The 23,948-nt window shown below is 44.5% G+C and overlaps 1 protein-coding gene across 1 annotated transcript; it reads right to left on the bottom strand.

Moving 5' to 3' along the window:
* Nucleotides 1–1,482: 1,482 nt before the first annotated feature.
* On the bottom strand, nucleotides 1,483–23,948 carry LOC123482921 (large neutral amino acids transporter small subunit 2-like). The gene is made up of 11 exons (XM_045212153.1): nucleotides 22,930–23,948; nucleotides 17,994–18,198; nucleotides 16,382–16,533; nucleotides 7,316–7,441; nucleotides 5,848–6,001; nucleotides 5,121–5,244; nucleotides 4,678–4,781; nucleotides 4,317–4,413; nucleotides 3,739–3,888; nucleotides 3,353–3,530; nucleotides 1,483–2,752 (listed from the first exon to the last, which is right to left on the bottom strand). The coding sequence occupies exons 1-11, from the start codon at nucleotides 23,066–23,068 to the stop codon at nucleotides 2,616–2,618; spliced, it is 1,566 nt and encodes a 521-aa protein (XP_045068088.1). The 5' UTR covers nucleotides 23,069–23,948; the 3' UTR covers nucleotides 1,483–2,615.

Below are 23,948 nucleotides of genomic sequence, written 5' to 3'. Positions count from 1 at the left end.
CTCTGAACCGTGTGATCCTTAAACCTTCACATGGACAACAAGACTACGACCCATACCATGACGTTTGACTTGTGTTAGCACTGCAGAGAGCAAACTGTCCCTATACAAACTGGTTGACTTATCAGAAACCTGTATCTGTACACATTAGCTTCACTGATCTGTCATATACTGTACAGTATGTGTGTGAGGCCCAAATCATTATTATTATTGTACATTCTCTAATGATACAACTGCATCCATGACATTCTTCTTGTATCTGTGTGATCACTAAATGACCATTGGACATAACGTCAATGTGATTTTAGAGGGATTATGTGTGTCTGTGTGTATAAATGTATGAAAGATTAAGACGTGTAGAGGAATGACATCTTCACTGCACTTGACAGAGGTCTTAAGACAAATAGTTGGATTCTCATAAAGCCACCCCTCTATAGAAACCTACCTACGGCTCAATTCAAATTTAAAGGTAATTTCCGATTGAGCCGACATATGCAGTGTTTACCGTGAACGCAGTCTCCACGAACATTGCCTTTACATTTAAATTGCGCTGAACTTCCGCAATACGGATTGAATCGAGCCTTTATAAACTCTTAAATGTTCATTGGCTGAGCGGAGAAGGCAGTAGGAATGTCCTGAGAATGCCTCAAACTGATCATACAAACTGTAGAAGAAGAGGAGTGTGTGTGTGTTTGCATGTGTGTGTGTGTGTGTGTGTGTGTGTTCCAAAGGTCCAATAGCAAGGACATAGTGGGTAGTGTATACTGGGCCACACCACCACATAGTATATCTATACATTACAGTTACCTGACAATAAGCATATTTCTGATTTATATAGGGATGCACATTTAAATCCCTGAAGGCTTTAACGCCACATGTAACTGTACATGTATTTCATGTACCTTTGTGCTCCACTATAGGGTGGCAGGTAGCCTAGCAGTTAAGAGCGTTGGTCCAGCAACCGAAAGGTCGCTGGTTCGAATCCCCAAGCCGACTAGGTGAAAAATCTGTCAATGTGCCCTTGAGCAAGGCACTTAACTCTAATTGCTTGTCTAAGTTGCTCTGGATAAGAATGTCTGTTAAATGACTAAAATGTAAATAACTCCAATTATTGTTTTTATATTATGATCAATTATATTTATTCAAATACCCCTAAATAAAGCACTATCAAACTTTTATAGTGGATTTATACTGAATTAACTTTATGATATACATTTACATAAACACCGAAAAACTTGACAACATTAGAGTAAGCTTAGCTACACACGATTAAACTTGTGTCAATTCTCTCCGTGGAGGTGTGCATGTGTGGTCAATATTGTCGAAAACCCTGCTCAAAATGCTCTTCAGGGTCTGCTAGTCTACCTCTATATTTTGTCTGAAGGTATAGTGAGATTTCAAGATTTTTCAGTTCATTAGTATCTGTAAAGGTTTACACCGTAGTCAGTCTGTACTACTAGTCTTTCATTGAGCAGACAGTCCATCTGTAGTTGATTGTCTGTCTTTAATGAAATCGTTCTCAGGTGTCCAGTAAAATGAAGTCACTGAGTCAATGTGGAATATTCAAAATGGCCACTCCTTTCTTTTTTTCTTCAACATGAAATGTTTTCTGAGCTCTTTAAAAATATCAGAATAAAATCATCTGTCAACATCAATGATAACAAAAACAGACTAAATCCTAAGTACAAAATATATCAGAATTAGGGTGATTAAAGAGTTGGAACTGATTTTGCACCAGGCAAGGATCTGACAGGCACCGAACCAGATTACGCTGTTGCATGATGTAAAAAAAACTTTAAAAAAAAACTAAAACGAACATAATAAAACTAAAATAATAACACTGACACATGATATAAACAATTATGACAAATTGAAAAATCCATTTTGGAAACACAGACAGTATTTAGTGTATTTGACATAGAACATGAAATGAATTTATATTAATTTGATGTTTTTGACAATCAAAAAATCCAGCTTTGGTATGTTTTCAGTAAGACAAGGCAAATTCAAAAGGTGGCAAAAAGAAATACAAACTAACACAGAAGCAATACTGATGATGAATCTGCCACAGTACAGTGCGAGTACTTTAAAATGACTGCCACTCTCTCACTCATGGAGTGCGCAGGGAGTGTGTGAAGGAGGAGGAGGGGGAAGAAAAAGAGGAGTCCTTGTTATTGTCAAAATAAAATAAATCAGGGGATGAAAATATATGTGTATCTGTGAGGATGTCAGGTTGGATATGTCTTCTACAATTCTACAATAAGCCGCATCGAAAGGAGGTTGACTAAATTGTAATGACCAGATATAGGTCTATAATCTTCCCTCTCCTCTAAATGTTTCTCTTCTCCTCCTTCTCACCACCTCCACCTCCTTCTCCTCCTTTTCTCTATTTGGTACAGCATTCGTGATTGAAACAAAGCTACAATCAGATGTCTGAACACATTAAAAGAACAGTGTGTGTCACTGAGTGTTTCCTTGTCTGTGAGTGTGAGTGTTTACTCCCCTCTGCCATAGTGATATACCTGAACCTCTGACTACCTCAACGAGAGTGTGTTTCTCTGAGTTTGTGTGTGTGTGTCTGTGTGTGTATGGTGAGTAGTTGTGGGGGGGGTCTGTGTTCAGCAGTCTGCAGACTTTTGAGCCCGGGACTCCTTCAGCTCCTCGCACTCCTCCCTGCTCCCTGCCTCCTCGGCTCCCTTCGTCTCTCCTGGGTACACCACCACACAGAACTTCTGCCCCAGGTAGGTCATCTTGGCTGGAGAAGAGGAGAGGTTAGGATCCTTGTCTAGAGTACAACAGTACAGTAAACACACAGTAGATATAAAGAGAAGCCAAGGAAGTTAATACAGTATAAATAGTCATAGGGAAAAGATCCACAAGACAGAAGAAGAAACTGTGTTAGTAGTGAGATCTTGTGAATCAACATTCATTATGTCAAGTGACTAGAAAGTCAGTCATTTTAATAATAATATCAATGCTTTTGAAATAAAGTTACATTCATCTTAAAAGTAGACTGACATAGAAATGACGTTTCCACGAGCAGCACCGCAGATATTGCGATGAGAGAGATGCAAGACTTCGTTCTCACACAGTCACACACAGCTTCACGCTGTTCACAGAGTGGTAGCCAGGGCACCAAAAACGGCGGAGAAGTTAAGCCTCGCGCTTCAACGCGCTTAGTTGTTGACCCACTATGCTGTTTACTTTCTGCATCTACGTCATATCGCTGAGTCTACCTTTAATACAGTTACAGGCCATCCTTGTATATACAAAGTTATTCTTAACTGACTTGCCTGCTAAAATAAAGGTTAAATAAATAAATAAAGTTGAAGGAATTTGAACGAGGCTGACGTACCAACGAAGGTGTTGAAGCACTCAGGCTTGTTGTCCCAGTAGACACCCAGGAAGTAGACAGGCACTCCAGTCAACATGATAGCCATACCGAGGCCACACACCACAGGCTCAGAGTACAGGGAGAAGATGAGCAGGAAGGCCCAGAACAACAGGTAGATCACAGGCCACGCCAGACTGATCTGGAGGAGAGAGAGAGACAGATGGTGGAGTCAGTCATTATGCAAACCACAATAAGAATGCATATAATATGCCCTGAAATACCTAGGGTCAGATTGACTAAACATTGAGAACATAACAAAAAGGTCAAATAAAAACTTTGGAGAAAGTCTAGCCCCTATAGAACTTAATAGAACCCAATGCCAGGAATGGGTCTCCTACGAAACTCACCCTGATTGGTCGGTGCATGTCAGGTTCCTTGATGCGCAGCACAATCTGCCCGGCAACAGTGACCCCGTAGAAGAGGTAGTTGATAAAGCCCACGTAGTTGATGAGGGTGTACATGTCACTGGTGCACAGCATCAGCAGGGTGGACAGACACTGGGGGAGAGAGGGAGGGAGAGAGAGAGAGAGAGAGAGAGAGAGAGAGAGAGAGAGAGAGAGAGAGAGAGAGAGAGAGAGAGAGAGAGAGAGAGAGAGAGAGAGAGAGAGAGAGAGAGAGAGAGAGAGTAGAGAGAGAGAGAGAGAGAGAGGTTAGAGGGTGCCAGATTGCTTGCTAGAAGCTTCCCACTGGGCACGGACGTCAGTTTAACGTCTATTCCACGTTGGTTCAATGTCATTTCATTGAAATTCATTGATTCAACCAGTGTGTTCCCAGTGGGTTGTGACAGTGAAATTTAAAAGGCTGGCTTTATTTAACTGTATATTTGTTGCGTGGACAGGGAAATTGCGGATACTGCATGTGGGTATATAGTGTATAGATCAATGGTAAACAGTCTGAGACAGAGAAGGACGGAGCTGGTACTCACAGTGAAGAGCAGAGCAGGGATGGGTGTGCAGCGCTTCACGTGGATCATGGCCAGGAGACTGGGGAGGTGGCCCTCTCTGGCTCCAGCAAAGAACAACCTGTTAGAGAGAGAGAGAGAGAAAGAGAGAGAGGGAAAGAGAGAGAGAGAGAGATAATCAGAATAAACACCCATATAATCTGCATCACAAAATACTGTAAAACACTGTAGAGGAATACATGGTGATATAAAGGTCTGGTGCAGAAGTACAGTAAGAGTGGGGTTCCTAGAGAGAGATTCAGAAGAGAAATACAGTATAATTAGACTAGACATAAGGAGAGATAAGCAGATAACTCCTGGTTGTTAAAGGGATGTTGACACTGACCGTGAGGAGGTGAAGAGGGATCCGTTGACCCCTCCGAAGGTGGACAGAGCCACAGAGATGGGCATGATCCATGACATCACTCCCAGCAGCTTCTCACCAAACGTCTGGAGGGAGGGAGGGAGGGAGGGGAGGGAGGGAGGGAGGGAGGGGAAAAGAGATGTTTAAACACACTCAGACATTCAATGAACTGATACATATCTACATAGACATCACAAACATGTTTATATACTAAAATTGAAAAAAGAGTGGAAGATTGATAATTATTGATAATGTTACTATGATGCTACTACAAGCTTCAATTTTCAAAGTTTAATTTGAGGCGCATTAACTCTTAGTGACCAAAAGGGGCCGCCAGAGGTCTTTTGTAATACTGAATATGAATAAACCCAGAGCACGTCTGTCTGCTTCCTAATCCTGACAGGGTGGTGGGTGGAGCTACTCACCACGGCAACAGCGTTGGAGGCCAGCAGCTCCTGAGGACTCATGGCGGTGACGTAGGCGATGTTGGCGAACACGTAGACGAACGTCACCAAGGGGATGGAGATGAAGATGGCCCGAGGAAGATTCCTAGAATAGAGAGAGGTATGGAAGGATGGAGGATGGGGAGGAAGATAGATAATTCATTAAAGACATCAGGTAATAACAGGTATCAGTCCAGTTCAGAATAGAGAGAGGGATGGAGGGATGGGGGATGGTAGATAATTTATTAAAGACATGTAGATAATAGGTATTAGTCCATTTCTCTCAGAAAAATATCTAAATACGTGTTTTTCCCCCAACATTTATTTATTGGTATGTGCTTTATAATGAACGATTGATGATAATTCTGCTTCAATGCATTCTTCGTATGTTTGAGAACAACAGAACAATCTATGCCAGAGCAGGCTGCGTCCCAAATGGCATCCTATTCTCTATATAGTGCACTACTTTTGACCAGAGCCCTATGTGCCCTATAAAATACTGCACTATAAAGGGAACAAGGTGCTAAATGACGAATGTAAATGTGCCATTTGGTAGGCAAGCGTGTACTAATTGATGTGTCTTACACGTAGCGGTCGACAAGCTCTTCAGTGACGTAGTGACAGAGCCCTATGTGCCCTGGTCAAAAGTAGTGCACTACAAAGGGAACAGGGTGTCATTTGGGACACGCTACTAATGGTAGTGTCTTACACATAGGGGTCGACCAGCTCCTCAGTGACGTAGTTGAGGAAGTTCCATCCCCCATAGGCGAAGGAGCCTTGTAGGAAGGCCAGGGCTATCAGCCCCACATCGTACTCCTGGAAGGGCTCGAAGGCATGGGCTGGCTCCAGCCAATAGTACTCCCCTGGACGAGGAGAGAGGACCAGAGGCTTTAGAATTAGGATTGTATAGAGTTTGTAGGAATTCTTCATCTGTTTGAAATTGGTCAACTGCTATTACAGCAATGCAGATCATTAAACAAACTGCCAGGTCACACATAGGGCATAACAATGATGAGGTGTGTGGCAGACAGACAGATAGACACACAGACATACACACAGACAGAGTATGTACTATTGGTTTGTACACCATGTCTGCTTCGTAGCCCAACCCGTCTGTCTCTCTTCTTTCCCCTGTCTCACCTGTTCGTTGGCATGCCAATATGAACACTACATGTCTCTCTCTCTTCCTCCCTCTCTCTCTCCCTCTCTCTCTCTCTTACTCTCCCTCTTCCTCTGTCATTGTTTGCCTCTTCCTCCCCTCTCTCTCTCTCTCTCTTACTCAATAAATCAATCAAATGTTATTTATAAAGCCCTTTTTACATCAGCAGATGTCACAGAGTGCTATACAGAAACCCAGCCTAAAACCCCAAACAGCAAGCAATGCAAATGTAGAAGCACGGTGGCTAGGAAAAACTCCCTAGAAAGGCAGAAAGAAACCTAGAGAGGAACCAGGCTCTGAGGAGTGGCCAGTCCCCTTCTGGCTGTGCAGGGTGGAGATTATAACACCTCTCCAAGATGTTCAAACGTTCATAGATGACCAGCAGGGTCAAATAATAATCACAGTGGTTGTAGAGGTTGCAACAGGTCAGTACAACAGGAGTAAATGTCACTTGGCTTTTCATAGCCCGGCATTTAGAGGTTGTCTCTCTCTCCCTCTCCCCCCTTCCATCTCTCTCTGGTGGGTGATTCTCCCATACTCTCACCCATTGTGTTCTAACTCTCCTCTCCTCTTCTCTCCTCTCTCTGTGTCTACAGCCCTATTGTCACGGTTGTCTCTGTCTGTCTCTCTCATAACTCACCCTCATTACTGTTATGATAACTAACCCACAGAGACGCGCTGTGATGAAAACTACATTAAAACCCTATTAGCTCTGTGAGTTTTACCAGAGGGAGGCTATGGTTACATCCCAAATGGCACCCTATTCCCTATGTAGTGCACTACTTTTGACCAGGGTCCATTGGGCTCTGAATCAAAGTAGTGTACTATATAGGGAATTGGGTGCCATTTGGGCCCTGACTTTGTGTCCCCAGTGACCCAGTAATGGGATGTCAGTGGGGTTTTGTGTCTCTGTGTCTCTGGAACGAGAGAGAGATTAGAAAGATGGAGAGAACAACAGGCACAGATGGTGTAGAGACACGCACACACACACACACACACAGATGGAACCTAGTCCTACCCTTGCAGATCTGCACGATGCCCATGATAATGATGAGAGCCAGGGCCAGCAGCTTGCCAGCTGTGAAGATGTCCTGGACACGGGTGGCCCATCGCACACTGGAGCAGTTCACCCACGTCAACAACACTGCAAGAGCGAGAGAGAGAGAGAGAGAGAGAGAGACAGAGAGAGAGAGAGAGAGAGAGAGAGACAGAGAGAGAGAGAGAGACAGAGAGAGTGTTATTATTGATTAAATATGTGTTATTTCAAGTTCCAAGTTGATGCCATGATGCTCCTGTACTGCGCGCGTCTGAGTGATGGAAGCGGGGAGAACAGGTCGAGGCTTAGGTGGCTGAGGTCCCTGATGATTTCTTGGCCTTCCAACACTTGGTGTTGTAGGTGTCCTGGAGGGCAGGCAGTGTGCACCCAATGGTGCGTTCGGCTGAGAGTAGCACCCTCTGTAGTGCCTTGCGGTCAGCGGCGGTGGAGTTGTCGTACCATGTGTTTTTGCTGTGGCAATATAAGATAGGGACTTATAATGCCATGAAAGCTTCTTGAATTAAATTGTGAGAAACATTACCGAGATCAACACAATACAACTCACACTGGGCGTTGTGTTACATCCATTCATGTCCTCCGCTGCGCTCTGCTACATCAGACTACTGACAATAACATAGGAACACAATGGTGAATCCCAGTACAATAAACAACACTGCAGACTGGAGGAATTCTCACCATAGAATTCTCACCAACTCAGTATAGAATTGTTGCTAACAATGCACAAAGGGAGACATACAGTACACAGCTACACTATATTTCCCTTCTGTGCTGCTCATGTTCTAGCCTTTGAAGGCTTTACAACAGCAATCAGTGAGAGCATTGGACACATACAGTAGGTAGTGGCGATAGTACTATAAATAATGATGTAAGGAGAGAGGGCTGGAGGGAGAAAGAGAGAGATTGAGAAACAGATAGATATAGTAGTAGCAGGTAGATGGAGAAATGGAAAGAAGGAGAAGAAGGTGTGTGTGTGTGTGTGTGTGTGTGTGTGTGTGTGTGTGTGGGGCGGGGATGTTTTTGTGTGTGTGTATGTGTAGGGGGGATGTTTTTGTGTGTATGTGTGTGTGGCGGAAGTTACAGTAACACACATTGTGCTGCAACTGGCGTGACGTGTCATAAAAGGTGAAAGGCATGCAGCGACCTTTGACCTTTGATACCGCCCCACTCTCTGTACTATCACAATGAACTATGACCCCTCTCTCCTTGCCTATCAACTTCTCTGACACAATGACAATGACCACACCCCAAAGGCTGATGGGTCTGATTTCATCCACAGACACTGACTGGGGATTCAGCGTGTCTGTTCTAGAATCTGTCCCACCTCCACCTTTCTCTCAATACAGCACTACAGTACATTACATCATGGCTAATGTAAGGCCCTGCGATAGACCAGTCTAGGGGGTGTACATCAAGCTGCCTCACGCTACAGAAACAGGAGATAAACTCCTGCCCTATGGGCCGTTCTGGCTCGGCTACTTACTTACTAATGTTAAACATGATGGTAATAAATGAATGAGTGTAGTGGGGGCGGCAGGTAGCCTAGCGGTTAGCATTGGGCCAGTAACCGAAAGGTTGCTAGTTTGAATCCCCCAGCCAACAAAGTGAAGCATCTGTCGATGTGCCCTTGAGCAAGGCACTTAAAGGAATAATCCACTAAAAAACTATATTTGGGTATTTCTTTCATCAGTCAACTGTTTTTACAGTCCCAAAATGTTTTTCATGTCAGAAATCAAGTTTTCAATATATAGCACTTTCAAAAAGCTAATTATCACTTCTCACATCATTATTATTATTAGTGCAGATAGAGGCAGCAGTCTGGGCTAAATAAGGTTTATAGGACATTACAGACACATAACATTAGAAATACCTCCAAGCTGATCTGGTCTGGTCAGTCTGCCAAGGAACAGAGACAGGTTCCTCAGCCAGACACAGAGACAAATTACCTTGACTAACCTGTACCCTCACACATTGACTCGGTACCTGTACCCTCACACATTGACTCGGTACCGGCACCCCCTGTATCTAACCTCTTTATTTTAATTGTATTGTGTTACTTTTTATTTAAAAAATTAACTTTAGTTTATTTCGTAAATATTTTCTTAACTCTTTCTTGAACTGCATTGTTGGTTAAGGGCTTGTAAGTAAGCATTTCACGGTAAGGTCTACACCTGTTGTATTCTGCGCATGTGACAAATACAATTTGATTTGATTTGAAGAGGAGGAGAGGAGAGGAGAGGTGGGGGGGGGTGTTCATAGTTTATAGTTGTAAAAGAGTGTATGGTGTTTAGCAGTTTGGGGAAAGGAGAGGGGGGCAATGCGAGGGAAGGGGTAGGGGGGGGTTGTATGGCCTGATCTGTGGACATGTTGTCAGCTGGTAACACACAGTTAGCTGGTCCCAGGTCTGTACTTTAGCTCCTCTACAATACAGAAGTTGACTAAAGCACATAAAGTGTAGATCTGGGATCAGGCTAACACAAACTGCATCTGCAACAAACTGCAGACACCACTATGGTAGTGGTGTGTGGGAGAGCCAGTGTACTAGTACACCATATGGGATTAGGACTGTGTCTACGCCCTCTGCATTCATAAACAGGAAATACACATACCCACATATGAGCTGAGCAGTGTGTGTGTGTGTGTGTGTGTGTGTGTGTGTGTGTGTGTGTGTGTGTGTGTGTGTTTGTGTTTGTGTGTGTGTGAGAACATATAGCATAGATGCACTCTCGCAGGGTGACGCCTAGCAGCAAGTGTGTTTGCAATCATCTACAGTAACAGTAACCTATGTAATGGAAGATATCTGTGAAAGTTCAGAAATATGCCCGACAGTGCAGTTATATCCAATATGCAGCACTTTTTTTTTTGTTCCTGTGTTGCAGTGCAGGGAACATTTTAAATCATCCCAACTGAATCTCATAGTCCCCGGAATAAAAACAACATGAATCCTACTCCTAACACTCACTCCCACTCTGTTCTACACGTGGTCTGGCTGAGTAAGAGGAACATCCACTGGATAACACCTGGGAAACAGTTTGTTACTGAGTACACACTGGAACATGCTGAGAAGCTCCATAACATGACTGTTCAATAACACGACAACACGCAACCCCGCTCCAGGCCATGGAGACAGAGAGGGGGGGGAGGGGGGGGGGGGCTGGCCTGTCCCAGTGACCAACGAATGGTTAGTGGTTGTGTGTTTAGAAAAACATGAGTGGGGGTACATGAGAGGGAGGGGATCAAGGTAATTCAAGAAAACAAACAGTATATACATGCACTACCAGTCAAATGTTTGGACACACCTACTCATTCAAGGGTTTTTCTTTATTTGTACTATTTTTTTACACTGTAGAATAATAGTGAAGACATCAAATCTATGAAATAACACATACGGAATCATGTAGTAACCAAAAAAGTGTTAAACAAATCAAAATATATTTTATATTTGAGATTCTTCAAATAGCCACCATTTGCCTTGATGACAGCTTTGCACACTCTTGTCATTCTCTCAACCAGCTTCATGAGGTAGTCACCTGGAATGCATTTCAATTAACAGGTGTGCCTTCTTAAAAGTTAATTTGTGGAATGTATTTCCTTCTTAATGTGTTTGAGCCAATCAGTTGTGTTGTGACAAGGTAGGGGTGGGTATACAGAAGATAGCCCTATTTGGTAAAAGACCAAGTCCATATTATGGCAAGAACAGCTCAAATAAGCAAAGAGAAAAGACAGTCCATCATTACTTTAAGACATGAAGGTCAGTCAATACGGAAAATGTCAAGAACTTTGAAAGTTTCTTCAAGTGCAGTCGCAAAAACCATCAAGCGCTATGATGAAACTGGCTCTCATGAGGACCGCCACAGGGTTGGAAGACCCAGAGTTACCTCTGCTGCACTGGATAAGTTCATTAGAGTTACCAGCCTCAGAAATTGCAGCCCAAATAAATGCTTCACAGAGTTCAAGTAACAGACACATCTCAACATCAACTGTTCATAGGGGACTGTGTGAATCAGGACTTCATGGTCGAATTGCTGCAAAGAAACCACTACTAAAGGACACCAATAATAAGAAGAGACCTGCTTGGGCCAAGAAACACGAGCAATGGACATTAGACCGGTGGATATTTGTCCTTTGGTCTGGAGTCCAAATTAGAGATTTTTGGTTCCAACCGCTGTGTCTTTGAGAGACGTGGTGTGGGTGAACGGATAATCTCTGCATGTGTAGTTCCCACCATAAAGCATGGAGGAGGAGGTGTTATGGTGTGGGGGTGCTTTGCTGGTGACACTGTCTGTGATTTATTTAGAATTCAAGGCACACTTAACCAGCATGGCTACCACAGCATTCTGCAGCGATACGCCATCCCATCTGGTTTGGGCTTAGTGGGACTATCATTTGTTTTTCAACAGGACAATGACCCAACACACCTCCAGGCTGTGTAAGAGCTATTTTTCCAAGAAGGAGAGTGATGGAGCGCTGCATCAGATGACCTGGCCTCCACAATCCCCCGACCTCAAACCAATTGAGATGGTTTGGCATGAGTCGGACGGCAGAGTGAAGGAAAAACAGCCAAAAGTGCTCAGCATATGTGGGAACTCCTTCAAGACTGTTGGAAAAGCATTCCAGGTGAAGCTGGTTGAGAGAATGCCAAGAGTGTGCAAAGATGTCATAAATGCAAAAGGTGGCTATTTGAAGAATCTCAAATATAAAATATATAACACTTTTTTGATTACTACATAATTCCATATGTGTTATTTAATAGTTTTGATGTCTTCACTATTATTCTACAATGTAGAAAACAGTAAAAATAAAGAAAAACCCTTGAATGAGTAGGTGTGTCCAAACTTTTGACTGGTACTGTACATACATATATATACTTTATTGTCGCTTTTGTGTATAGTCAGCAAAAGTGGTCACACAGCACCATATACAGGTGCAGCACACACAAACACCACCATCTATGCCTGCTATAGATACAAATGTAGGATCTTAATTTGTTCACTCTTTTGTTGATGAGGATTTTCCTGCACAGCAGGAAATGCAAATGTGTAGGTGTGTTTGAGTTTTAACAAGGCTTCTAACATTTGTAATTTCCACTTTGAAAATTCAGACTTTCCCCTAACGAAAAATGTATCAACCCCTACAAAAATGTCCATCAATTATAATCCACATAATAATTCACATTTCCTGTTGCTGCAGGATTATTTCCCTCCTGTAGTAAACTGTCTTAAATGAAGATCCTACATCTGTATTATATAATTTTTCAAGGGCTACATCGCTATACCTAACAAAACTGAGAAAAATAATGTCTGGACTCTCACGACTCTCCTAGACACATGACATCCCTTGCATAACACAACATCCAGAACGTCCCTGAAACCCACCCTCACCAAGACACAGTCAACCACAGTCAGACATACAGAATGTCCCTGAAACCCACCCTCACCAAGACACAGTCAACCACAGTCAGACATACAGACTGTCCCTGAAACCCACCCTCACCAAGACACAGTCAACCACAGTCAGACATACAGACTGTACTGTACCTGCAGGGGCACAAAGAAACCTAAAACAACAGAGGCGGAGGAAGAGGAGGAACAGCAGAAAGAGGAGGAAAAGAGAGAGAAGGAAGAGGAGGATGGAAAAGAAGGAGAGTGAGAGAAAGGAACTTGTCCTAAAGTAACCCTTCACCCAGTTTTCTTCTTTCCGCCGCCGGCTGTAAGAGGAACAACAGCAGAACACGTAGGTAAAAAACAACAACAATGACTCTGAGCTCAACATTCTGCTTGAAAACATCTGACCAATTAACTTTGAGGAAACACACATTAGGGCTGTCGCCTCGGCCAATCAGATTGCAGTGTTCTAGTACTATTGCACATCGTCATCGGTATAGGAAACACTCTCGGCCAAGGAAAATTAATCTTTTTGGCAAGTCTCAACATATCTTTTCCCAGAGGTATTATGGCTTGCATAAGGCTTCAGGGAAGTAAAAAAGTACAGTGGGGAGAACAAGTATTTGATACACTGCCGATTTTGCAGGTTTTACTACTTACAAAGCATGTAGAGGTCTGTAATTTTTATCATAAATACACTTCAACTGTGAGAGACGGAATCTAAAACAAAAATCAAGAAAATCACATTATAAGATTTTTAAGTAATTAATTTGCATTTTATTGCATGACATAAGTATTTGATACATCAGAAAAGCAGAACTTAATATTTGGTACAAAAACCTTTGTTTGCAATTACAGAGATCATACATTTCCTGTAGGTCTTGATCAGGTTTGCACACACTGCAGCAGGGATTTTGGCCCAATCCTCCATACAGACCTTCTCCAGATCCTTCAGGTTTCGGGGCTGTCGCTGGGCAATACGGACTTTCAGCTCCCTCCAAAGATTTTCTATTGGGTTCAGGTCTGGAGACTGGCTAGGCCACTCCAGGACCTTGAGATGCGTCTTACGGAGCCGCTCCTTAGTTGCCCTGGCTGTGTGTTTCGGGTCGTTGTCATGCTGGAAGACCCAGCCACGACTCATCTTCAATGCTCTTACTGAGGGAAGGAGGTTGTTGGCCAAGATCTCGCGATACATGGCCCCATCCATCCTCCCCTCAATACGGTGCAGTCGTCCTGTCCCCTTTGCAGAAAAGCATCCCCAAAGAATGATGTTTCCACCTCCATGCTTCACGGTTGGGATGGTGTTCTTGGGGTTGTACTCATCCTTCTTCTTCCTCCATACACGGCGAGTGGAGTTTTGACCAAAAAGCTATATTTTTGTCTCATCAGACCACATGACCTTCTCCCATTCCTCCTCTGGATCATCCATATGGTCATTGGCAAACTTCAGACGGGCCTGGACATGCGCTGGCTTGAGCAGGGGGACCTTGCCTGCGCTGCAGGATTTTAATCCATGACGGCGTAGTGTGTTACTAATGGTTTTCTTTGAGACTGTGGTCCCAGCTCTCTTCAGGTCATTGACCAGGTCCTGCCGTGTAGTTCTGGGCTGATCCCTCACCTTCCTCATGATCATTGATGCCCCACAAGGTGAGATCTTGCATGGAGCCCCAGACCGAGGGTGATTGACCGTCATCTTGAACTTCTTCCATTTTCTAATAATTGCGCCAACAGTTGTTGCCTTCTCACCAAGTTGCTTGCCTATTGTCCTGTAGCCCATCCCAGCCTTGTGCAGGTCTACAATTTTATCCCAGATGTCCTTACACAGCTCTCTGGTCTTGGCCATTGTGGAGAGGTTGGAGTCTGTTTGATTGAGTGTGTGGACAGGTGTCTTTTATACAGGTAACGAGTTCAAACAGGTGCAGTTAATACAGGTAATGAGTGGAGAACAGGAGGGCTTCTTAAAAAAAAACTAACAGGTCTGTGAGAGCCGGAATTCTTACTGGTTGGTAGGTGATCAAATACTTATGTCATGCAATAAAATGTAAATGAATTCCTTAAAAATCATACAATGTGATATTCTGGATTTTTGTTTTAGATTCCGTCTCTCACAGTTGAAGTGTACCTATGATAAAAATTACAGACCTCTACATGCTTTGTAAGTAGGAAAACCTGCAAAATCGGCAGTGTATCAAATCCTTGTTCTCCCCACTGTACATTATGTACATATACGAGTGCTGATCTAGGATAGCCTAGATTGTTAGATTATCATCATTTTATGGATCAGCACTTCTATACTCTGAGACTCTTTGTGAATACAACGCCCCCAGATCTTCTCTGATTACTGGGTTCATGATTGGGATGGCACAAAGATGCCCACAGGGAGTCTGTCTGTCTGCACAGCCAAGCTATCATAGTATACTGCTCTATGGTTGAACTGAACAACATCAGGGCAACAGAATAGCCACAGGTGCATTCCAGCTAAAGTGGATACTAGGCTTGAATGGTGACACTAAAGAACAGTTTCCCACAGCAATTATTAGTCAGTCTTACAAGTAACAATTGATCCAGTTACAAAAACCCTATTGGTAAGATCAACTCATTCAAAAGATATATTATTGAACAGTTCTTATGGGTTTTTGGGAAAGAACTCACAGACAGATGAAAACATATTAAAGCGATCTGGGAGGATGTTGTTGCTTTCACAAACTAGCTTCACACTGTCACACTATCTCTGTTCCGTCACTCTCTCTGTCTCTCTCTCTCTCGCTCTCTCTTTCTATGACTCTCTCTCTCTCTCTCTCTCTCTCTCTCTCTCTCTCTCTCTCTCTGTCTCTCTCTCTCTGTCTCTCTCTCTGTCTCTCTCTGGCTCTCTCTCTGTGTCTCTCTCTCTCTGTCTCTCTCTGTCTCTCTCTGTCTCTCTCTGCCTGTCTGAGCCCACCTTGTGGTATTTGGGCTGCGTGTGGGAGGTTTGTAGAGAAGTCCGTCACTACCACTCTCAGAGTGGTGCAAACACATTTATCCATTTGTTTTAACACTCTCACCTACTCTGCTACCTCTTTTTACTCACTCTCTTTCTTACATGTTCTTTGACGGTGGGTCAAGTCACAAGTGGATGTTACAGAAAGAACAGAAGAGAAAGTAGGGCAGGAGGAAGATGTGAGTGAGAGAGAGGAAGAGAGAGATAGAGAGATGAAGAGAGAGAGGGGAAGAGAGAGAGAGGAAGAGAAAGATAGAGAGATGAAGAGAGAAAGAGATGAAGTGAGAGAGAGAGAGATGAAGAGAGAGAGCAAGAGAGAGATGAAGAGAGAGAGATAGATAGACAGAGAGCGAGACAGAGAGAGAAGAGAGAGAGAGAGACAGAGAGAGGAGAGAGAGGAGAGAGATGAAGAGAGAGACCTATCCAGTTCTCAGATCTGTGAAGGAACAATCTGTTGACGTTTCACTCCTCTCTCTTTTGCATGTCCTATTCCCACCCGTTCCACTCTTCCAGCACCAAGAGGCGCTACTACAACACTACTTCACACACCAATACAACAGAATCTTATACGTTTCCTAAAATCTCTCTCTCTCTCTCTCTCTCTCTCTCTCTCTCAACATCCTTCCACCCCCCTCCTCCACCTCTCCCTCCAGGGTATAGGGTACTCACGTAGGCAGACGCCGGCCAGCAGGCGCAGACCATTCTCTGGGGGGAAGCAGGTTGGGAAGAGGGGCTGTAGGACGTAGTTGGAGAAGGTGAGTGCGATCACCGCCTGGTTGGTGGGGTATATCACCAGCACTGCGATCCATAGACGCAGGAACCTAGAGGAGGCGGGAGGGAGGAAGAGAGACAGAGGGAGAGGAGAGGGAGGGGTAAATTAAGGATATGAACAGTAGACACTGACGCACACACATGCGCACGCACACACACACACACACACACACACAGATTGTGTGTTTTAAAACATATAGTAGGAGGAGTACAGTAGTTGGACTGGATAACAATGTATTGTATCATGAAGGGGGCAGAGCCTACTGTTAGAGGGATAGTGATCACTCACTCACTCATTCACTCTCTCACGCACTCAAACACTCACTCACTCACTCACTCACTCACTCACTCACTCACTCACTCACTCACTCACTCACTCACTCACTCACTCACTCACTCACTCACTCACTCACTCACTCACTCAGAGAGTGGATGGTGTGTTTGTGTGTGTGTGTTTGTGTGTGTTAAGGAGGGGGGGGGAGGGGGGTCATTACGCTTCGCTACGTTCCCCTTGGCTGTTACTCACAAAGAATGTGTGTGTGCGTGTTAGTGTGCATGCGTGTTAGTGTGCATGCGTGTTTGTGTGCATGCGTGTTAGTGTGCATGCGTGTTAGTGTGAGCCGGTGTTCAGCCAGTGTGTGTCTATGTGTGTGTTAACAAATGTTCACAAATGTTACAATACGTCTGTAAGATTCAAGTAAAACCCCAAAGCAGAGCCCTCAGTAAAGGAACTGATTTGCTAACACTGTGTGATAGTGTCTCATCAGGACTGTGTGTCACCACCATGGCTAGCCACTGGAATGCTTGGCCTGACACCCCCGCACCACTGGGGTGGGCACATCCACAAACACCTATGGAGACCTGTGGAGAGTCTCTGCGGAAGAGTCCACTCCCCCCATCCCCCCAGCAACGCAGGGGTGTCCTTATCAACAACTTTGTTTCTGCTGTACCCTCCTCCTACTCCTAAACAGTACACCATCAAAACAAATACTCCTTGATCGTAGTTTCGTATCACAGAGAGAAGGAAACAGCGAAAACAGTATGTGCCCCGAAAAACTTCAAACCTAAACATCTGAGGCATCTGGAGGAAACAGTTAGAGACCCATTCTAACATACTAAACAAAGCCTTCAAACAGAAAATATGAGTTGGTTCTGGGTAAAAGTTTCTTTCATTGTAAACTTCTCATTGATCTACTGACGGGACACTAACAATAGTCTGAGGTGTTGTTGGCTGGGTGGATTCCTCTCTGAAAATACTCTGATACAAAATGGATCCAGACTGTTACAACACAAGGTCAGGGCTCAATCTGTGTGTGTTTACCGTCTGGGGGAACACTACAAACACACAGACTGTGTTTAATCAATGTGGACAAAGGATTGGTGATATGGCCTGGGGAGAAGATACCAGAGAGGATAGGAGTGAGTGAGCGAGTGAATGAGTGAGTGAGTTAGATCAGTAAATACAGTTGTGGGTCAAAGGTCACCAAGCACCACAGATCCAGCCACTCACCCTGCCAGTCCTCCGAAGATGTCCTTGACGTATGCGTAGTCTCCCCCTGACTTGGGGATGGTGACACCCAGCTCGGCGTAGCACAGCGCTCCGATGGCTGTGATGATACCAGTGACGATCCACACGATCAGCGCCAGACCCACGGAGCTGGCGTTCTCCATCACACCCTTAGGGCTGACGAAGATCCCCGACCCGATGATGTTACCTGGAATAGAGAGAAGAAGAGGGGATGGTTATTGAAGTGTCACCAACAGTTATTTGAAGCACTGAGGAGAAGGGGGGGCGGTTATTAGCGTGACAACAGTGCCATTCACAGGCAGGAAGATTTGAAGGGGGTCGGAGAAATTAGGGTGAGAACATCAGTTCCACCATCTAATGACGAGGGGAGAGGGGAATGTTATCGATGTGACACCAGCATTCGTCACTGGGTGCAATCAGGAGATTAATTGGGGGTTACAGAGTGGAACCAATGGAGACAGTTTAAAGACGGATTCTTAACAATATGTGTAACAAAAGCACAGTTCAGAATCCCTATTCCAATCATGAGTGTACTCTATACCACTGAGAGACAATACTGTGTTACCATACCCATAGGAGGACGCATTTGATTACTCAGCCTTTTAGCTGATTTCCTCAAGAGAGAAGAAGAGGGAGAAAAACACAACATTGGGATTTAAAGAGTGGTGTAGTGAAAAATGGATGACAGAGGGAAAATGTGAGAGGACAAAGGAGACAGATAGAGAGATAAAGTAGAAGAAGAAAGAGAGAGAGAGACAAAGAGAGAGGAGAGAATGTAGCTTTAACAGCAATGAGCAGCCAGCCAGCAGACAGACTGGAAACGCAATGTGCTGAGTTAGCACTGAGGATGAGGAGACACAGAGAGAGAGAGAGAGAGAGAGAGAGAGAGAGAGAGAGAGAGAGAGAGAGAGAGAAGGGGGGAGAGGTGACAGAGTACAACGAGGAACGACGAGGCCTGTGTGTGTGTGTGTGTGTGTGTGTAGTAAGGAGGCCCCTACACTCCATCAGAACAATTCCCTGACCGCCTCTATAAGCATCAGACAAGTAAACATGACAGAGACTGTGTGTGTGTGTGTGTGTGTATGTGTGTGTTAGGTTAGACTTGGTTCAGATGACAGGTTAACGACTCGCACCCCATTAGTGATCTGACAAAGCAGTAGGGGTCAGAGGTCGAGGGTTGAGAATCAGATTCAGCTGACTGATTGGCTCATAAACCTCGACAGAGAATAGGGCGTCAGGGCTAAAGGTCGTACATTTGAACTTACAGAGTCAGAGTTGAGTGAGGAGAATACACAGTACAAAAGCCAAAGGTATTGATACAGACTTTTTTTGTGTGTGTGTGTGTGTGTGTGTGTGTGTGTGTGTGTGTGTGTGTGTGTGTGTGTGTGTGAGTGTGTGTGTGTGTGTGTGTGTGGAGTGTGTGAGAGTGTGTGTGTGTGAGTGTGTGTGTGTGAGAGAGTGAGTGAGTGAGTGAGTCCGTGAGTGAGTGAACATGTGCAGAAAGTGTCTGGAAGCACTAACCTACACACACACACACACACCTAAACACCTGTCCTGTATTGTCCCAATGGTTGCTATGATGTAGATGAACAGTCTGAAACCACAAGCCTTAAAATGCTCCATATGCATCAGGAACTGTACTCGCTGGTGCACTTATGTAACGTTGACTTAGTGCCTGAAGGGTAAAGGATGATTCATCTCAACCTTGACTAAAGGAAGTAACTGCTTCCAGTTAGTTTACTACATCTTTGAAACTGTGCAGTCAGTGTCAGCTTTACAATGCTTCAGTTCAGCAACTTTGTGTGTGACCCTTGGATGGTGAGACAATGAGAGGGGACTGGGTTAGGTTATAGGCTCACTGGTGAGACAATGAGAGGGGACTGGTAGGACTGGTGTAGTCATTGGCTGGAGGTAGTTTCCACCATAGTTAACTCCATGAAGGGGAGTTTGCAACCGAACACTTTGAGAGCATGGTGGAGAATCGGGAATGAAACCTAAAGGTCTCTGGAAGCACTAGAGCATGTACGAACTAAACCCAGCATGTGTAATCTCCAGGAGAATGTATACAAAAATATCACTGGCCTCAAACAAAGCTGGTAGGCCTAGAGCTCAGACATGTTCATGTCATGCGCTAGACTTACTTACTCAGACAAAGGCCACGTCCCAAATGGCACCCTATTCCCTACACAGTGCACTACTTTTAAGGGAATAAGGTGGTATTTGGGACGCAAGCATAGCTTACTTCAGCCTTATGATCCCCTTTCATGAACAATGTGCTGTGTAGTGTGTGCTAGTCTACTGCCCCCTTACCAGAGGCAGAGCCCTTAACCAGAGCTCCCGAGCAACAAGCTATGATGAACCAACAAGCATCCCAGAACAACACAGACAGGTGAACGCTGAGCACAGATGTAATGTGCAAAAGCCTCTCCAAGTCCTAAAACTTAGACTGGGTCAAACTATGTGCCTGCTCAGGCTTTGAGAGGGTTTTGCACATGTCATGCTAGATAGAGTGTCTGCAGCTGTGTAGTGCTACAGTTGTAGGGTGAAGTTGCCCCTAAAAGCTGATCTTGGGTTAGTTTTGCATTCCCCCCACTAATGGTTAAGGTTAGGATTGGGGGAGGGGAAGCTGATCCTAGATCTGTACCAAGGGGACTTCACCCCAGAGCATACTACTACAGCTGAGAGCAGGTTCTGTAGTATTACAAAGACCAGGGAGATTAGCACATTTGTACTTCCTCCCTGTCCAAAGCCCTCTACAAACTCCCCAGCTGAGGCAACCTGCTGCTTGGACACTGGCCAGAAGCTCTCCAAGGACACACACGCGCGCACATGCACACACACTCACACAGGTGCACATACACACACACAGACACTAAGACGCATACACACACAGACGCTAAGACGCACACATACACACACACAACTCCGAGGGCGCTGCCATCAGCACTTCTCATTCCAGCAGTGCCCAGCTTTGAGTTTAATGGGCCCCAAGTAAAAGAGTATGGAGGTGACGAATGAAGAAATAATGAAAGGAGGAAAGAAGGAGGGGGGAGAGGTGAAGAATGCAGTGAGCTGCTGCCATCCCCATCATCCACCTGACTGTAACTCCTGCCTGCTGACTCTGATTAGGCCACCTCCCCCTCCTCCTCACCCTCCTACCCCTCCTCCAAAACCTCACCCCGCTCAGTCCTCAGACCCCCCCCCTCAGTCCTCACCCCCTAACCCTCCTCACCCCTCTCACCCTCCTCACCCCCCTCACCCAGAAGGGGGTGGAGGTGGACTCAGAGGACAATAGATCTGACTGACTGTACCTTTAGCTCATAAAAAACTCCCTCCCTCAGCCCCCTTCGAGGAAACTCAGTGAAACGGACAGAGAACAAAGGCTGAGGGAAGAGTTGGAACTTGGCAGTTTGAGTTCAGTCATCTGACGATAAGGCCTCTCACGTGAGATAAGAGGAGAGAGCAGGGTTGTGTTCATTTGGCACCGAACAGAAGAAAACAGATTCAAACATGGAGGGACAGTACCTGAACTTGTCCAATAAGAAATGTTCGTTTTCGTTTTCTGTTGCAAACCATTTTGCTTCGGTGTGTATTAATGAACACGGCCCAGATGTGTTCGTGAATGAATGACCTTACAGTAGGCTAGGTTGTCTCTGCTGATCGACCACCACTATGTCTGAATGACTGTGGACTATGGATGGTGATAAACATAGAGTGTCATCATGACATGTAGCCTACTACGGTAATCGTTGGCTTGCTCTTTTAAACCTTAATGATTGGAGTTAAATGATGTGGGTTAAACTGTTAATGATATTTGGAAGATGAAGAACCTATGGACCGGGCGGGTGCAATTCACTACTCTAGTCTCTTCACTCTTTTACAATTAAAAACAGCAAGGGCTGCGACCCAAGTGACACCCTATTCCCTATATAGCACACCACTTTGGACCAGGGCCCATAGGGCCCATACGGCTCTGGTCAAAAGTAATGCACTTTAAAGGGAATAGGGTGCCATTTTAGTTTTTTAACCCTTCTGTTTTAATGATGGCGAGTCTAGTACTTATGTTGGAGATTAATTAATGATATTTGAATGGAGGAGAGTCTATGGGGCAGAAGTCAGGACATAGAGGCTCTCTTCATACAGGCTCACTCAATAGAGCTCAAAGGAGAGGGCCAACCAAGGGCCTACCCTTTAATATCTGCTTCATTTGCTGTTAGCTGTAACTCTCTCTCTCTCCCTCTCCCCCTCTTTTGTTTCTCTCTCTACCTCCATCTCTCTCTACCCCCCAATCTGTATCTAACCAGAAAGGCCCCTCCGACTATCCAGACCGTTCAGTTACCATGGAAACCTGTCAGCGAGTGAGTCATCTCCCTCAAGGTTGAGAGACCAGAGAACAGAGACCACACCACTGATTCACCTGGACCTCACAACAACACATCCTCTGTCTGTGTATCGATCTACACAGCATTGCATTTAATTGAACGACTGGTAACTGCTGAAGTGATGCAATAGCCATCAACGATAATTAGCCTACATTAGAAGATGCTGAAAATTATCCACTAATAAAGTGCCATTTTGAGTATGTGGGAGAGTGACCTTACGCTACCCAAACCAAATCTTATGAATAATGGCTCTGAGTCATGCCATTCTTCAAAGCAGCTCTCAGCAACTCTGAGCAGTGGTCAGTCCAATTCACTTTCATAGCACTGGTTGTCCAACTAGTTATGCACGGACGCGCGCGCACACACACACTTTCTCTGAGTCAATCAGTGTACCTAAAGCTCAGGTGGGTCACAGTAGGCTATTATTCAAAATCAACTACGCCTATTAATACTTTTTTCGCAAACCAGCCTTTGCAAATATGCATGAACATTATTAGAGACATTATCCATTCCAATGTTTGATTTTTGACACTTACCAACAATAATTCCGCAGGCGCTCACAAGGCCGATCTCTTTCTTCAGAGCCACCCCTCCTCCTGACTCCTTCCCGGACTCGGCGACAGCATCCCCGCTAGACGCGGCTGCGCTGCCCCGTTGCCTTGGTCCGTTCGTCATTTTGGTGATAAGAGTTGTTCAGTCCTCGCTCTGACACTTGCTGCTGCAGCTATGCCTGTGGTCACTCTCAATTGACAGCTAAAGAGCACTTGGACGTAGCAACTCAATGTGCGCTTCGGTAAGAACACACAGCACACTTCACAACACTTGTTGCAGTATTCTGGTGTAGCCTATTCAATACCTCACGAATCGAATTGAGCCTTCAGATGTTATGGGCAACGTACTGCCACAAATGGTTAATTTATATATACAATAAGTCAGTGCACTTACACTTTATGTAAACTTTGTTTTTAACCCTGTATCCTCATGTTGCTGTTGTCCAGGATACCAATGTATTTGTTGTTATAATGTTGCACTCGTGCACTACCCGAGCGCTAAGGAAATTGCAACAATGTAGCCTACCTAATCAATTTAATAAAATACAAAAAATGCCTAGTTTGCACTGCGGGCAACGACAACAAAAACATGAGATAACAGCTTTCTATCTCGTATTGACCGTTAACGCGACTGTCTAATTTGAGTAACAAAGTTGTGATATTTCACTGGTAATCTATTTTCACTGTTAGAGATATCATAAAAAAAACGTATTGTTGAAAATATCTAACCAAACAAGTAACATGTATTCAATAGTCCATTTAGTGAACAAGAATGGCGTATTCCAGTGACATACTGCGAAAGAAACCTCGTGTCACAATTTTTTTTGTCGTTTTGAAACAAAACTAAGAAGACTTTCACTGCTTCCAGGTGAGCGCTCGAGAGACCCGCCTTAGAGCATCCCTTTAAAACTGGTTGAAAAACACACAACTGTGTCTCCCACCCCAAAATCGAACCTCAATAAAAATGTCCTTTCTGGTCTTCAAACATGAGCTGTATCCTCGCA

Source organism: Coregonus clupeaformis, unplaced genomic scaffold (assembly GCF_020615455.1).
Source record: "Coregonus clupeaformis isolate EN_2021a unplaced genomic scaffold, ASM2061545v1 scaf0001, whole genome shotgun sequence".
In the NCBI taxonomy this organism is placed as follows: domain Eukaryota; kingdom Metazoa; phylum Chordata; class Actinopteri; order Salmoniformes; family Salmonidae; genus Coregonus; species Coregonus clupeaformis.
The sequence above is the reverse complement of the archived record's forward strand: the minus strand, read 5'-3'. Positions and strand labels throughout refer to the sequence as shown.

Coding starts and splice junctions, on each gene's coding strand:
- LOC123482921 (XM_045212153.1), bottom strand. CDS start 23,068: ATGACGAACGGACCAAGGCAACGGGGCAGCGCAGCCGCGTCTAGCGGG. Junction 6,002..7,315: donor CATCGTGCAGATCTGCAAGG/GTAGGACTAGGT, acceptor CTCCTCGTCCAG/GGGAGTACTATTGGCTGGAG. Junction 5,245..5,847: donor GAGCTGGTCGACCCCTATGT/GTAAGACACTAC, acceptor TCTCTATTCTAG/GAATCTTCCTCGGGCCATCT.